Source organism: Tachypleus tridentatus, chromosome 9 (genome assembly GCF_004210375.1).
Source record: "Tachypleus tridentatus isolate NWPU-2018 chromosome 9, ASM421037v1, whole genome shotgun sequence".
NCBI lineage: Eukaryota > Metazoa > Arthropoda > Merostomata > Xiphosura > Limulidae > Tachypleus > Tachypleus tridentatus.
In genome coordinates, this window is record NC_134833.1 from 88951119 (window position 1) to 88968958 (window position 17840).

Consider the following 17840-nt stretch of genomic DNA (forward strand, 5'->3'; position numbering starts at 1 on the left):
GATTACAATCCTTTAATCCATGCTATACTTATAGTATTACTCATATAAGTGAGAAAGTTGTTGACGACAGTAATAACAGCCAAACAAACGTTTGTAACACTAATATGTCTACATGAACCAAATACTATAAAAATTAGGATCTGATATGTTCCGTTCCATTACAACATTACATCGGGTGTGATTCTTGTGTAATTTACTCAATATTGCATTCAAAATTGTGTTTAAAAATGAATTTAACCCTCTGTAATAGAGTAATCAGTCAGTTTCTTTTCTGGTTTTTGGAATTTCGCACAAAGCTACACGAGGACTATCAGCGCTAACCGTCCCTAATTGAACAGTGTAAAACTAGAGGGAAGGCAGCTAGTCATCACCACCCACCGCCAACTGTTGGGCTACTCTTTTACCAACGAATAGTGGGATTGACCGTCACATTATAACGCCCCCACGGCTGGGAGGGCGAGCATGTTTGGCGCGACGCGGATGCGAACCCGCGACCCTCAGATTACGAAGCGCACGCCTTAACGCGCTAGGCCATGCCAGGCCAGTAATCAGTCAGCTTAGAAAGGTTAAAGCCACTAAGATGTACAATGAAGGAAATTAAAATAACTCACTGTAAAACTGTTTGTTTATTTAAGAAAACAACAACAAAGAATTCAAACCAAAGGACAATGAAACCGAGGAACGTACACCCAAACAACAGAAAATCAACCAGCCCACCACGACAACAAAGGAAGCGCAACCCGACAAAAAAATACCCTTAAACAAAGAATAATAAACAAGAATTCCGCATTTAAAAAAGTATACTCACTATTTAAAAACATATATTCTAAATAATACATTTGGACATTACTAACAGTGAATCGGGTTGTATCAGAACCATTTTTGTTACGGTTTGATGGAATTTAATAGCCTTTTCGGATGCAAAATATTCAAATATTCATATCATACATTCGAGTTTCAAATCATGGAATTAGAAATTGCAAAACGGGGATATCCTTGTGCTTAATGGCATTAGAAAATAAAGATAAATTAATAAACGTCAAACACTACGAGTGTCCAGAAAGAGAATTACAAGTCCTACTCCAGCTGTTACAAGAAAACTTCAGTATTTTGTAAGAGAAAGAAATGTATTAACACAAAGGTTTTGTTCAAATTGCGTCTACATGCCACAAACAACAAGCTGTAAATCTATTACAATAACCAAATTACATAATTTTACTTATCAAACAATTTATTACTTGTCACGTTTCATAATTTACCCTCGTAAACAAAAGGTAGCGTGGCCGAGCGGTCTAAGGCGCTGGTTTTAGGCACCAGTCCGAAAGGGCGTGGGTTCGAATCCCACCGCTGCCATAAATATTTTATTTAAATTTCAAAGGGTAACGCGGAAAATCAGGGATTTCTAACCGTAAATAAATATTTCCAAATACAATATGATTTTAATTTCTCCTATCTCATTAATTTATTATCAATTACAGACAGACATTGGAGGTTTTAATAAATTTCATTTTACAATTCTACATTAAATTTAATAACTTATAAATAAATAATGAAACCAAAATTATTTCAGGAAACCTTTATTGTCTCTATAAACTGAGTATGAATTCCTATACCAAAATTTACATAAGTTAATGAAATAACACATAATTTGTATATAGTTCAATAGAATGCATACTATCAAGTGACCAGAAAATAAAACGGCCTGAAAAATAATCCGTTAAAACACTTTAATACAAATTTAACTATAAACATGCACAAAGTACTTCAAACAATTTTGATAAGAACCATTCGAATTGCTTACTCTATTGATACACAGTTATCATTTACTAATATTACCAAAAATCGTAAATTTTTCACTTTAAAGTTGTAATCGCCTTTGAACACAAACATAACCAATATTCGCAAGTGAAAATGTTTCGTTGACTATACTAATTGTTTTCAAATTAATCATATGAAGGTTATCTGCGACACAAACACTTTTGTTGAAATTTATTACTTTACTGGTTAATAGTAGTGCTGTAAAGTAATAAACCTATTTGTTTTATTGCCACAACGAACAATTTGTTGTGTTCACCTCCAGAAATCTTGCCACGGTAGTAAGTCCGTAAATTACCGACAATCCAAGCGACAGGAAACATACATTTTCAATTTCTTGTAAATATATAATTCTGCCATCTGTTGGCCACTGACAAATACTCTTTACAGAAATAACAAAATATTTTGCATCTTTATTTTACATAATCAATACAAGTCATAAAACGGAATTGTACTTGCGTTAATAAAATTATTCCTTTAAATTTAAAAAAGTTAGTAATTTTTACTAGTTGACAAAATCATTGTAAAAGCAAGAAGTAACACGTATAAAGTAATTTTCAATTTCACATAAGTACTGTCATATTTTTTAGAATTCTTAAAATTACAGCTTTCATGAAAAATTAAGACTGTGTAATTTGACATAAAGAACCGATTTTAAAAAAGTTTTATTTCTATAAAACATTTCAGCATTTTTAATATATTCTTCACAGATTATTATATAAGACAAATAGAAAACATTAATAACGTTTGAGATTTTCTAAGGTATATTTCAAATGACTCACTAATAATACACAGCCATATCCTATCATGAGACCCAAACTGTCGAAATCTACAAAACATTTAATAAGACCCCCAGTAACAAAAAATTGACCCCTCTAACCATCATAATAAATTTTGAAATATCTTGTCCAGAAGGTGCTTATTAGTAAAAATAAACAACTTTATCTTTCTATTTAGAACTTTCATATTTATAATCCATGAAGTACTTGTTCTTGTTTTTTTTACTTTTGCACAAAGCTACACGAGGGATATCTGTGCTAGTCATCCCTAATTTAGTAGTGTAAGGCTAGAGGGAAGGCAGCTAGTCATCACCCCCCACTGCCAACTCTTGGGCTACTCTTTTACCAACGAATAGTGGGATTTACTGTAACATTATAATGACCCCACGGCTGAAAAGACGAGCATGTTTGGTGTGACAGGGATTCGAACCTGTGACCCTCAGATTCCCATGAAGTACTATAAAAAGATAAAGTTGCATATAGCAATAACAGTTTTAGAGGTTTCAGCCTTTCCATTTCCTCCAAAATCAATATCATACACCTTGCTTTCTTCTAATTAAATTTAAATATTGACATCTCAGAGCACTTGTCCTTCTCATTACTCTTCTTTCTCCACTTTCATCATCATTTCGTTTTTATCAGTTAATACTATTTGCTTTATGCAAGCATGAATCCAAAGGTAAGCACCATCTACAAATGCCATGGACAAAGCAATCTCCTTTCTTTCTATGCCTATGTTCCTGACAAGGTGTTCTGTAGATTTCACTTATTAGTATATTTTTGTAATGAAAAGAAAACGTTTTTTAGACTGTATTATTGAATTATGGTTGTGTGGTTTGACGCCTCCAATCTGTTCCTTGGCTCCTGCATATGTTTTTGAAATTTCAGTTGGTTTTTCACAACCAGGGGGTCTTAACTCTCATATTCACTACCCCTATACATGAAAATGAATGATGAAGCATACGAAAAATGTGTATCCTTAAATAAGAAACAGTGAGGAAAAATCTTAACTGTTTCACCAATAAGAATAAAAATCTAAAAAAATTATAAGTAGAAGTGTGTGGAACAGGGATGCACCTAAGTTATTTCACACCTGAGGTGGATTCTTCCTTTAGCACCCACCACACATAATTTTAAACACACAGAAAAATATGTGTGTAAGTAGATTTTTAAACAGTACAATACTGTCATAAGCAAATTGGAAATAAGAAAAATGCAGGACATTAAAAATTCAGTGAACATGTAATACTGCATTTTATTTTATTCACAAAACAGAAGAAATCCAGTTTCCACTCTTAACCTATTCTTCAAAGGTAAATAAAGAGGATTCACAGTCTCTGCTTTTAAGCCTTAATTTCTGCAAATTGATCAGTGACCTCATAAAAATTCAGTCTTTGCGTATTCATGCTAAATTGAAAGTAAAGCCAGAATTGTCAAACTTGTCTGGCTCATAATCGAGCAAAGTAAATTTTTTAGCAACTTCAGTTTGGAAAAACTTTTTTCAAATGAAGTAATACACACTCAATCAAAAGGAATATCAAACACAGTGACAAGCTTGACAGAGATTCACAAAAATTTCATTTCACAATTAACTCTAGAAACTATAATGCTGTCCACTTCTTTTCCTCTTCAACACTGATTTTGGCAGCTTCCAAATGCCTCCAAAGTCTTCCAATTCCAACACTGATATCTTTATCATTTAATTCATTGAAAATCTGAGTCAAATTTAGAATACACTTCCAAAGTGTTTCTTCTGCAGCAACAAACAAAGTGTTTGACTGAATAACAATGAACATTGGCAAAACATGATCCATTGTCTTAGAACAAATCTTCAATTATGATGAAAGCAATCAGGATATTCAAACATAGCCCTTTTTACTTCCTCTGGCAATGTGAGACCAGCATCCTTTGTCATCTCTGTTGGTATCTTTTTTTTTTATCAACCTGGCATTACTCACAAATAACTAGACCACTAACAAAATTAAAATTAACAGTATATCCAGTAAATAATGAAGTAAAAAAATTTATTACAACAGAAAAGCTTCAAACAATTGGTTCAAAACCTTTTTTCCAATCAGATACCCATTGAGTTATCAGATTATTGGCCCAGACAAGCAGAGACAATTAATTATCAATGTCATTGCAATAACACTAATTAAATAAAGTATGGTATAATACTAGCTATGATAATTGATATCGTTATTTATTAAGCAGTAAGCATTAACAACATATTAAATATACAATGATACTACACTGGGCATTGTAAAATGCTGAAACTAAGATGACTAAGTCAATAAGCATCAGTACTAATTCAATATAGAATAGTATTGTAGTTGTTGATGTAAATCTGAAATGATGTTTTCGATATTAAGAATTTAAACACTAAAACATCTCCGTGCAGTCACATCATCACCCTCTATGTCTTAACATCACAATATAGTTTGGTGCAAAGTGTAACCTTCTGCATCTTTTTACTAATCTCTGATAGTCACAGTGACCACCACTCATAAACATAAGTTTCTATAACATCACAACGATGCATTTATAAACACTTAAACATCACTGTGATAGCATATTGTCAAAAATTACTGGACATTGATATAAGTATCATGATATATTATAAACACCAATATTTCATGCTTTATCATAATTATTTAATGAAACATACCTCATGTATGTAAAATCACAGTGTTAAGTGAACAAAACTTGGAATGTCAATTACAACCAGCTGGTTATGCTCAACAAACTGATAACTAAAATGTCAACAAACATTCATCTTTTGATGCAATTTTTATCAAACATTTAATTTTTCGTGTTTATATTTTGTATTGCCAAAAAAATTAAAATTTATTTTATAGTGAATATTAACATTAAGTTGTTGTAATAGTCTGAGCATTTTTTAAAATTTTTTTCTTACTTTGGCAAATTTTTCATTTGGTTTTAAAACTTGTACTGGTATTTCAACTCTCCCAATGGCAATTCCCTCCTCACTGTCACCCTGAGCAGAGCACCCACATTACTATGTGACTGATATGGAATCACTAAAAATATTATTACTGTCATGGCTGGATTTAAGTAACAAAACAGGAGGAAAATGGGTAAAAATGCCTAAATAAAATAACCTTACTGACTAATCAGCAGTAAATACACGATTAATGTTCTTCAGTTAAATCTTTCAAAGTCCTTAGTACCTTTCTACCACTAACAACACTCAAACCTTTCCTCACTAATGGCAGCCTGAAGCTACTGGGCATTAAACAAAAAGTTACTTTGGTACCTAGACCAAGAAATACACCATGAAGTAAAATATTTTGATGTATTTCTCACTAAAAAGGTTCATTTAATTGCAAACAATTTATTACAATCTAAACTTTAAATACTTATAAATCTGTGTATTAAATTATACAGCTGCTTGATATACCTAAAATTAATACACACAGGGACTATACTATTTGACAGAAAGGATCTAAGAAATGGCCTTGACATAGTTCCCTGATGATTAGACCACTAATACAGCTAAAAACAACAACCTTCAAGGCCAAATCTTCTGGAGAAATGAAATTATTAATTACACTACAAAATATAATGATTTTAAAAGCATTTTCTCCTTTTAACAATTGGAACCATGCAATGCCTTACTTAGACACTTCTGTTCTTCATATTTGAAAGGTAAAATGGATAGACATAAGAATTACAACTTTAACAGCACTGGTAAAGAACATTTTTAAGCCTAATTATAAATGTTCAATTATTCTGACCACATCTCTAGAGCTTATACAACTAACAAAGAATGTAAGAGATTCACAGAATTAAAAATAAGAAATGATCATCTTGTTTTCTTGGTTGGCTTGCTGAAAGGCATCTTCCTACGAAGCTCTTCGTTCTCATCTGTATCATCCTGATAACATGATCCTTCCTTGACAGACTTGTATGAAAGGACCATCCAGACTAAAGTCATTGCTTTAAAAACATCAGATAAATGACAATATAAGAAAGCTATTTGAATCTCATCTCCAAAAAATATTTTAAAAACTGAAATCTACACATGCTACTTCCTTTTGATAAAGATGAACCAATGAAATAAGTTTTATGCCCTCTCCTTAATGAAAACAAAACCCTTAAAATATCTGTTTTTCTTGTCATTATGTTAATTACTTACAGTGGATCATGTCTGATAGCTTTAACAATATATATATATATATATATATATATATTTTATATATTTGCAGGTAATATTTCCTCTTCAACCTCTTAAAATATTTAGATTTTAGTTTCTCATTGTCATCATTAAATATTAAATCACTCATATTGTATCAGTGAGATGTTTACTCTAAAATCTATCTCTAATGAGTACGTCAGTGTCAGAAATTCTTTACATTAGATTCATGTGACTTGTTAGTAATAAATTTCAATGATAAATGGACTGCACACCATCTACATGTTTTAAATTGCATACTCAAAACAAATCAAAAGTGTGCACAAGAATTCGTTACACCTATGGTTATCACAATTGTATCCAGATATTTACATAATTGTTTCTTTTTTCCTCAAAGTCCATACAGGCAGGTTCATTTAGAACACTCACTATGAAGATAAATTAAATGTTTCACCCTCTGTTATCACAATACAATCAATGATAAAGTTCACTTTAGAAATCACCTGTTACGATTAAACTAAGAACCATTCAGCCTAATTTCACTTAACTAACTTACTTCTGCACATCTATGTATTTATAACATGCAACAACGAAAAAATCTAGCCATCTGGTAGCAATACAAAACATAACAAGAAAAACCTTAGAAGCCTCAAGCAAGATAACATCAACAACACTATAAAATACTGGTACAATAATTGAACTACATATGACTTGTAAAGAGTTTGTAACAAAACTTGTCATAATTATCACTTTTAAAATAATTAGCATTTAACAAACTATTTACAAAAAACTAAATAATAATTAATTATTAGATCATTAAACAATAACTCATAAGCTGAACAGTCTTTATATATATCCAACAGTCAGTAGGTAAAACATCAGCCTGAGTCCACTGATCCTTGTGGTTCAAAACTTGGTTTGAGTAAAGATTTTTTATATTTGATTCACTATACTCAGAACAGATTACCAGAACATTAAAGAGTTACTACTAGTAAGAGAATTAATTTGTGCTTTTGTAACAGAATATTTTGTATGCCTCACTTATAGTCCTTACCACTGACAGTAACTGGATACAGTCCAGCTCCTGATATAGATACACTTTTATACAGGAATGTCTCTATCATGAAGTAAAGAAGGTACACAACCACCATTAGACCACTCAAGGACATTACTCTGTAAAAAAATAATACTAATAATTCAATGAAACTTACAAAATGCACTGTTATTTACTCAATGAAATTTATTTATCACACTGTTATTCAATAAATGAAACCTATCACACATATTGTTATTTACAAAATAATAAAACTACCTATATCAGTACTATTTAATTAACGAAATTTATCATGCTATTAACTCAATAAATATTACTAAACACATTACTATTTACTCAATGATAATTACCAAATGAATAACTAAAATATGAATTTGTGATGACGACAAACCCACTTGAAGTAAAAATTAATTTCAAGATAGCCGGTATGGGTATTAGCAGTTTAATTAAAATTAAAGCACTAGTATCCATACCAACCATTTTGAGAATACATTTAAAATATGGATTGACAAGGACTTGTTAATGCATTTAAATAAGGTAGGCTTATTTTATGGGTAACCGAAGTTTGTAACTTGGTTCTCAACATTAAAAAACTTGCTAACTAATCTTAATTTTCTTTATCATAAAAAACTTGGTGATACCTATTTTCTAAAATAATTTTTCTCTACTTTATCATAAAAATAAACAAAATTTAAACATATTTTTAAAAATGGATACATCACATTCCTGCTTATTCATTATCTCCACCAGAGCCCAGAGTGATGAAATCATTGAATGATAAAGGCTTAACACATAATGAAAAAAGTCAATTATTACAACTTTATGTTTAAATTAGGTACAATTAAAAACCAATTGCATTTTAAAAAATAAATGCAAATTTTTAATTAATCTGTGCTTGAATAATAAAACAGTGAAGGTGACTACTTATCCAAACTTCTAATGACTAAACAAAGATTGTTTTGGAAATTAACCTTGTTGCTTATGATAGCAATGAAACTAATGGTAGAGCAAAGAAGTATAAATAAGTTTTTACTTAAGCCTTAAAAGTGCTAAAGTAATCTAAAACCATAAAAAATGTGTTTTTCTCTCAGACCACCCTTAGTTTAGTTTCTGTGAAATAGAAGCTTTTTTTCTACCTTATAATAATTCTTGCCACACAATTCATCTGTTTTAGAATGCAAATATAGCACATAGGGGCAAACAACCTCTTTATCTAAATGCTCTTATGACAAATATTAGCTTAAACAAAAAGTATAATTAAAAAGTGCCTACTACCAGCCCTACTTTTCCTCAAACTTCAGACTAATACAGTCACATACTATATACAGGGTGGTCCGTAAGTCCCTACCCATCCACACTGTGTCTAAACAACGTTATAATACTAATGATGAATTGAAGACAGCTGTTACCATGGCATTTGGAACAATAACCCCTACTATGTTGAGGAAAATGTCTCACAAAACATGGCATCACATAATATTATGCAGTGAGAATGAGGGGCAACACACAGATACACTGGATACACAAGATATATGGATGGCTAGGAACTTACGGGCCACCCTGTAGTTTCATTTTGAATTAACTTACTGATAAAGTATATTTTATTATAATTTACAGTTTTTACAGTAAGTACAATTCATTTTAGAACAAGTGCAATGTTTCAGTCACTGGTGGACTTTATAATGATCACACCAGATGGCTAAGGGTATTAAACCACAATGTTACGTGTGTGTGTGTGATTGGTTACTTGGTTGATTTGGTGTTTTATACCACCAAGGAGCTAGGCTATCTGCACCAAACATCTGGTAAAAAGTTAAAATTAAGGTAAATTTAGTAAAATTCATAAAATGAAATTAAAGTAAAATAAAACAAAGTTTAAAAAAAAACAAATAGCATAAAACCAATTTTTACATCCAGTCTACAGCATTAAGAGAAAAACTACAGTAATACAAGTTGTAAAGGACTTTTTGTAGCATAACTGTAATTATCAAAACTCACCAGGAAGACTAACAAGTAAGTACAAAAACCACCATCAGTCACCTGAAGTTGGCCTTTCCAGTCCTGGTTCTGAGTTATTTGACATTATGGCCATTTTCAAAAACCAAAGTAATAAAAAATTTAAAAGACTTCTAGCAAAATTTTAATAGTAACTTGCCAGGATGACTAACAGGTAGTTCAAACAGCAGTGTTAGTCACCTGAAATTGGCTTTTCCAGTCCAGGTTTCGAGCTATTTGACATTAAGGCCATTTTCTAATTTCAAATCGAACAAGATGGACTTTGATTCTTACAAGGGAATCAGATTAAAAAATGTCTAGTGTATAAATTAAAATACTTAAATAGCATTAAAAAGATTAATGGCCCTTTAAAAAACTAAAAACATTTCCGAAGTGAACATTGTCACCATCATTGTCTAATGTTATGGATAAACCTTGGAACAGAACATGTTTAGAATGGTTTCATTGTTGAGAGTTATACTGATGGCAAGACAATAAAATGTGGCTTATTGTGACCTGAGTGTTACACAGACAACACATTGGTGCATCAGTCCTAGATAAAAGAAAACAATGAGTTGAAAAAATGTGACCAATGCAGAGTATAGTTAGAACAACTTCCTCTTTCCGATCCTTATGGAAGCAAGATGTCCAAAGTCCAACAGATGGTTTTATTTGAAAAAGTTTGTTTCCACGTTGTTCACTCCAAGTCAACTGCCAACTGGCACGGAGCTGAGCCTTGAATATAGGACCATAGTCCATGTGTGGAACAGGCACAACAGTGATGGTGCCGGAGCAAATAGATTTAGCTGCGGTGTTGACGAGCTTATTCCCACAAATATCAACATGGCCCGGTATTTAGAAAAACTAGATAGAAGTAGATGTTAGAGAAATGGACTAGTCTGTTTTGAATATCGGCAAGAACTGGGTGTGAACTAATGTGAAGTGATTCCAGAGCAAGTACAGAACTAAGTGAGTCAGTATAAATAGTGCAATTTGAGTATTGCTTAGCTTCTATGTGATCCAGGGCAAGAGAAATGGCATACAGTTCAGCAATGAACACAGAAGCTGTAGAGAGGATTCTGCACACAATCACTAAACCACAACAAACGATGGTAGAACCCACACAGTCACCTGATTTCGAACCAACTGTATAAATAGAAATTGAAGGATGGTTCAAAAGATGTTCAGCAAATAACAGACAGTATTTCCAATCAGGAGTGTCTGCTTTTCTCAGATGACTTAAAGATAGGTCACATTTAAGGACTGTAAGAAGCCATGGTAGGATGGGCTGACCAGTGGATACTGCAATGTTATCCAAAGACAGACCTAATTCATCTAATTGCACCTGTATACAAAGGCCAAAAGGAGCAATTGCAGACTGTCTGTTCTGAAAAAGTATGGGCCACCTACGAAGGAAAACACAACCTCAGGTGAGAAGCTTTGGTAAGAAATGGTTTTAGAGAGAGAGAAGTTAAAGCCATTTGCTATGGTCCACTTCAGTAAATGATTGAGGGCAGTCTGTAGCTGCCACTCAACATAACTCCTGTTGACATGAGATGTGAAAGTCATCAACGTAGAGCCCGTTTGCAACAGAAAGAGGAAGTTGTTCAGTGATGGCATTAATCTTTATACTGAAAAGTGTGACACTCAAAACACAGCCCTGAGGGGCTCCAAGTTCCTGTAGAAAAGAACGGGAAAGTGTCGAACCCACATGAACTTGGAATCGCCTGTCCATTAAAACATTTTTAATAAATATGGGCAAATGGTCACATAACCCATATATATGGAGGTCTTGCGAAATGCCATACCTCCATGTTGTATCATAAGCCTTCTCAATGTTAAAGAATACCGACACAAGATGTTGTTTGAGAAAGGCTTCTTTCATTGATGTTTCAAGTCAAATCAAGTGGTCCAAAGTGGGTGGGTGAGAGGAGATTGTTTGATTCAAGGAACTAAATGAGATGAGCATTGATCATCTTCTCTAAGGTCTTACAGAGACAGCTCATCAAAGCAATTGGACAGTAGTTTGAAGAAATCTTGGGATCTTTCCCAGCCCCAGAGAAAGGTAGGACAACAGCCTGGTGCCAGTCATCAGGAAAAACATTGTCATGCCAGATCCAGTTAAAAACAATCAGAAAAATAGCAAGAGAAGCAAGAGATAAATGGCACAGCATTTCATAATGTAAATCATCAGGTCCAACCGATGTACTGCCAGACCAATAAAGAGCAAGTTTGAGTTCCACCAGAGTAAAGGGATGATTATAATCACAGAGACAATCAGCTTGAAAGGAAACAGGTAATTGCTCTGCCCAAGTATGATGGCTAAGTAGGTGGAGGAAGAAGCAGAAGTGAAAGATACCTGGCAAAAGCTTTCACCTAGAGTATAGGGAATGCTTCAGGTATCAGCTATTTCCTGGCCATCAGAGAGAAAGATATCGAGAGGGGGACAGAATTATATTGCCCATTGACCTATCAAACAAGACAAGTGATCTGCAATTAAATTCATCATTCCTGGACTATAACATGCTAAAAGACTAATATGATGGGAATGAACCCAGTAGAGAAGAACTATGATATGACAACAAAGGTCTTCAGAATGTGTGCCTCCTTGACGAGAAACCTGATTTAAAATCATGAAATTGTCAGAATACATTTTGACAAATTTTTCCCTCATGAGAGACAGACCTTGAACCATTGACTGATATACTGAAAGAAGTTTGAGAAAGCTAGTATGGAGGGTAGACTCGTCTTCTGTCCAAGTATCCTGTCTTTGAAGATAAACTCTCTGCCATTATGGAGATGTGTCTGTGAATAGATGGATTCTTGGAACAAGTTGATGATGTAATGGGTACATCAATAGTAATGTTATTCCAATCCAGCCAGCATCTACAATTGATGATATTGTTCCTGAGTAATGAAACAAGATGTTCCAAAGGATCGGAATGTATGATCTAATAGTTATGTAGTGATGACTGAAGAGACCTGATATGTACAATAAGGAATAAGAAGCTCAAGGGATGTCCCACCCCCAAATGAGAGAGAGAGAGAAAAATCCACACAACAGAAGAAGGAGACAGAAGTAAAAGACCGATAGCTCTTTCCATGATCCAATAAAGGTTAGTTGAGTACAACTTAAGCGAGTACGAAAAAACACATCCAATTTGATAAGGAAGCCCACATTTGTGGCTTCTGAAAGGAGAATATGAGAGTATTGTTCTGCTAATTGACAGAATGGGACCAGAAGAATCCAACTGTACACAACACCAGCCGAAAGAATGCAGGTGACAAAAAAAAAACAACTCTGCAGAAGACATAAGTTGCTGATGCAAGACCAAACAGAAGAGCCAAACTGTAGCACCTGCACTTTGTACACAAACATGAGAAACTTCGAGGAATATTTTATTATATGCCATCATAGAATGAGAAAAGAGTCCATTGTGAAGCAAGGAGGACTAAAAATTTGTTGAGTGAAGACAGATCAACAACTGGATGCCAATCTTCTGTACAACTCTTTCATGACCTGAGAACAATGCTCCACTTGGTGTGGACCTATTGGTGGTGAAAAGGCAGCAGGTAGAGCAGACAATGACAGAGGTGATGTAAACTGAATAACCAACCCTGATGCCAACCCATGAACACCCAGTAAAAGAACTCAGACATCCAGGAAGTGTTGCAATCATGATCCACTGCTTCCCCTACCCCAGGATAGTCACCAACACTACTGTTGTTGGCCCACCCAAGCCAAATATCCTCAAGAATATGTATGGACTCTATTATGAATACCACCATACCTGGAAACTGAAGGAGTGAGCTGAGAAATAATAGAGTCAGAAAAATGGTAAGTGAATGAAGATGAAAAAGAATATAAATGGACAATATCAATTTGGGATTTGAATGTCTCTGGCATTCCAGCGAGTAACATGAGATAGAGAAAAGAGTTTACCATAATTCCCTGAGAGCAGGAGACCATAAACTAACCTTTTCTAACATAGTGTCTCTACCCACTAAATCTAAACAGCCAGCCAGAAAACTAAAGAAAGAATGAAAAAAGGTGTCCTGACTGAAATAGACATCAGAAAAATCCTCAACTTATTCTTAAAATGCTGAGGGGAATGTTGATTATTTTTAAACAAAAACAAAGATAAATATTTTTGTACAGTTGTGAAAGTGTGACACATTCAAGAAAACTGTGATCCGTTTAAATTGATCACAGATTCTAATCTGGACCCCCATAAGTCCAAAAGGGTGTCTACTGGTTGAAAATCTAAATAAACCTACTCCTGGCAGTGATAAGCCAAAGTATGCTGATCTGACAAATGTGGGAAACAAGACATAGTTGTCCCACTGCAAAACTGAGCAGTAAATCTTCTAGCATGGACAGCAATATCAGGAACAGGGAAAACCAAGTAGCCATTTGCTGTCTTTTTTGTTAACAAGGAATGAAACAAATGCAATAGGAGAGACCCCAAAACCTCACAAACTCAAGTAACTAACTAGCTGAAAATGAACTTGAGATATGGCTTATCAAAGTGATCCTCTGCTTAAGTTGATCTAGTAAAAGAAAGAACCAGAAAAAAAACAAGTCCAAATTGTCTCCAGTCATTCCCAGGTTATTTGTAAAATCTGCTTCAGAACCCCCACCCAAATAGACACTCTTAGTACATACATCTCCATTCCACAACAGATAATATTATGGACAGTTTTAACTGAGAGTGACCCTTCCCATGGCTGCTACAAACACTAGATAGCAAAGGTGGAAGAGGCCTAAATGACTGCCGTAGTAGAAACATTAACTCAGGAATTCATATTCATCAGTAAGTTTTTTTTTGGATAAGAAATATATAAATATAAAGAAAGAGATAACCATATAAATGTCAACCACGTTTAAAGTCACAACATAAACAGTAAATAATCACAACACTTCTGTAGATAGAAACGCATGCCAATTACTTTGTAAAAACAAGTAATTAGGTTATAAGGACAAGATTCTTATATATGAGTATCAAAGACTGGAGCCAGCATTCTCAATGGGCAGAGAGTGGAAACCCTGGAGTTTGAGAAATAGCTATAGTTATAGTGTCAGTGGATGGTATATTTTGGAATTCATTTATTGATATTTTTGTGAAGTAACAGCATTTATAGTGAAAAAAATGATCAAAGAAGACAAATTAAAAGACAACATAAATTATAATTTTTTTGTAATTCATATTATTTCACTCTCTCTCTCTCTCTAGTTGGAAGATTAAACAAAAAATAACTACCTCCAATAAACAATTACTGTTTACATTTCTGATTTAACTGTAATCAGAAATTAAGTAGTTGTTTGTTTTGTAGTTAAGCACAATGCTACATAATGAGCTATATGTGTTATACTTTTAGTAAAATTAACAAGTTTTTTACATAAAAAGACTTTTTTACAAATGTATTTCTTCTCAAAATATATTTGTGAATTAATGTTAATCTAGACTGTTCTTATCAAGAATAAAAACACTTTTCTCCATTGTAAAGTCTGTATATTGTATTTCCATAACTTGTTTTGTTGTTTTTTTCACAATAGTTGTTGAAAAACTTTCATCTTAAAATAATTTTAGTATAAAATTAACAACCTAATATGTAACACACAATTACTCTAGATGCAATTTATTCAACACAGAAAATTACTCAATTACATTACTTTCATGGGAAAATATCCATAAAACACACAATAAAGTCCTACACCTTCATTCATGATTCAGAGTTTTGTATCAAGTTGAATGTGAACTTAGCTTACTTTCCTTTTATACACAATGTGCCATTTTTAGTGACACATACAAATAAAATTATTCTATTACAATTTCTTTTTTTTTAAACAGAATAAACACTGATTAATGGCATACATAAATGTCTATTAAAGGTTAGAAGTAGCAATACATTTCACTTCAAAGTTATAATGTAAATTGTAAGAATGAAAATTAATGACTTAGAAGCCAGTTGACTAAACATATAGAAAAGTACTTGATATGGCTTTATGTATCTTCATAATTCTTTTTCTTTCTTTCTTTTATATATAACTAAAATTATGAAACAAGCCATCACTTAAATTTGAGCCAGATATTTGAGAAACCACAAGTATTTCAAAAGCACTGATTAGATTGCTAAACCAGTTGTAATTGCTTGGGGTACTTTAATACATTTTAGCATTCATTCTATAGCTACTATGTTTGAAAATACAGATTTTATATCACCACCCCTGGATCAAAAATGATCAGTGAATTGACTTAAACATATAGAATTTTTTGGAGTAATCAAGAACTATACATAAATTTGGAAAAATCACAGAAACACAATAAAATTTAGATATAGATAGATTTGTGAATATATATAACATACTTACGGAAGATTGTAAATAAAAACTGCTGCATACAAGAAAATTATTGCATTAGTGAGAGACCAAAATCCAAATATCCTGTCCATTTCAAAGCCACCTAATAGATATAATATTCAAAAACCACCATTATAAGTTCCTGAAGAACAATAACAAAAACTGAAGAAAAGAAACTGTTGTTTGTACTAACAGCTATTACTGTTGCATTTATTTTAAGTACAACTAATTCTTATCTTATTTATTTCAAAGATGTATTTGAGAAAAAAAAAAGGTGGAAAAAGCATGTTATTTAATAAGTAACTTATATCAGCATAACAAAGTTATCAATTTCACTGTGCAAAAACAAAACAGTCTTGCAATTTAGTATGAATTGCCTTTGTGGGGTAGGTATAAAACTAAACAACTAACAGATTCATGTGGTTTTCCAGTAGTTGTATCCAAAGGTGGTGACAAGTAAAGTGAGAAATTTTAAATTGTAGTACAAAAAGCATATTTTGATGATATCATCTATGTAATCTTAATACTGATTTCATAAAGTAATATTACTTGCATTTACAAAATGAAAACAAATTTTCTATATTACTTATTATCCGTCCAAAACATTTATTGCTTTAACTTCTAGTTAGCTACTGTTACCGCTAAATTTGTTTTCATTCAAATGTAACTTCTATAAAAACTGATTAGAAACGGTGTGCAGTTACTGAGTCGATTAAATACATTTATATTTGACTTTACTAAATTAGTTAATGTAGCCCCACACTACAGTGCAAGCGACAGTACAATCCTTATTAGTGTTACACAATTTACAGTAGCAGTTGTACTTATGAAAAAATTAAAGTACTAATATAAAGGCTTCAAATTAACCAACTGAACACTTATTTTACCTCCTTTGAGAACAATATTAGCTGTATACAATTTAGCCTGCAAAAAGCTTTCATCAGTAAAACATCGCGTTGCGGTTCCGAAATGCATAAATGATAAAAATGCAAGCCACCCTCGAAGAGTATTTACCATCCAAGCACCCATCTTGGATTTATTTGTATATTCTGTATCGTTCTGTCAAATGGAAAAATCAAATATTTAACACAAAACATTTATAGTTGATTCAGAATGGGAAAATAAACACATAGAAATCAAACATGAAAATTATTTATATGCTAGATCAAAAATTATAAATTAACCCAAAAGATCTGCCAACTGTTTGATTTTATTGTGTACGAGATATTTCAAAGTAGGTTTGCATTCTGTTTGGCTTTTTTACCCTTTTACGAAAAAGTGCAAATGATAATAAAAGTTTTTGCTCAAAAGTCCAAACACACTTTTTCTCTTAATTCTCTTAATTGAGAAAGACAATTTTTGCAAGTTGGTAAAATGTATTAGAAATTTTACTAATAAAAGAAAGTTTCTGCGACTGATGACAATGTCAGAAAATACATTTTGCCATTGCTTTCGAACTAAATTCACAAACTAACCCGCCAGTCAGTGAAACAGCAGTAAATTTAAGAAATTAAATGTTGATAAATGGGATTCGTTTCTCTGCAATCAACAAAACAAATAATCCAGTGTGGCTTTGGCCTAAAAGAAGTAAACTGGCTAACTCAAAATCTAGCTAGTTAAATTTAGTTATTTTCAACATAAATATTTTTTAAGTTTTATTTCTACCAGTTAAATATATTC

The 17840-nt window shown here is 32.6% G+C and overlaps 1 protein-coding gene and 1 non-coding gene across 2 annotated transcripts; one reads left to right on the plus strand and one right to left on the minus strand.

Annotated features, from left to right (window-relative positions):
- Positions 1-1273: 1273 nt before the first annotated feature.
- TRNAL-UAG (transfer RNA leucine (anticodon UAG)) lies at positions 1274-1353 on the plus strand. The gene has a single exon. It is a non-coding gene; the product is annotated as a tRNA-Leu (tRNA).
- A 208-nt stretch (positions 1354-1561) lies between these two features.
- On the minus strand, positions 1562-17246 carry LOC143225704 (ergosterol biosynthetic protein 28 homolog). Its single transcript, XM_076455575.1, has 4 exons — positions 17048-17246; positions 16173-16263; positions 7805-7923; positions 1562-6554 (listed from the first exon to the last, which is right to left on the minus strand). The coding sequence occupies exons 1-4, from the start codon at positions 17187-17189 to the stop codon at positions 6421-6423; spliced, it is 486 nt and encodes a 161-aa protein (XP_076311690.1). The 5' UTR covers positions 17190-17246; the 3' UTR covers positions 1562-6420.
- Positions 17247-17840: the final 594 nt, after the last annotated feature.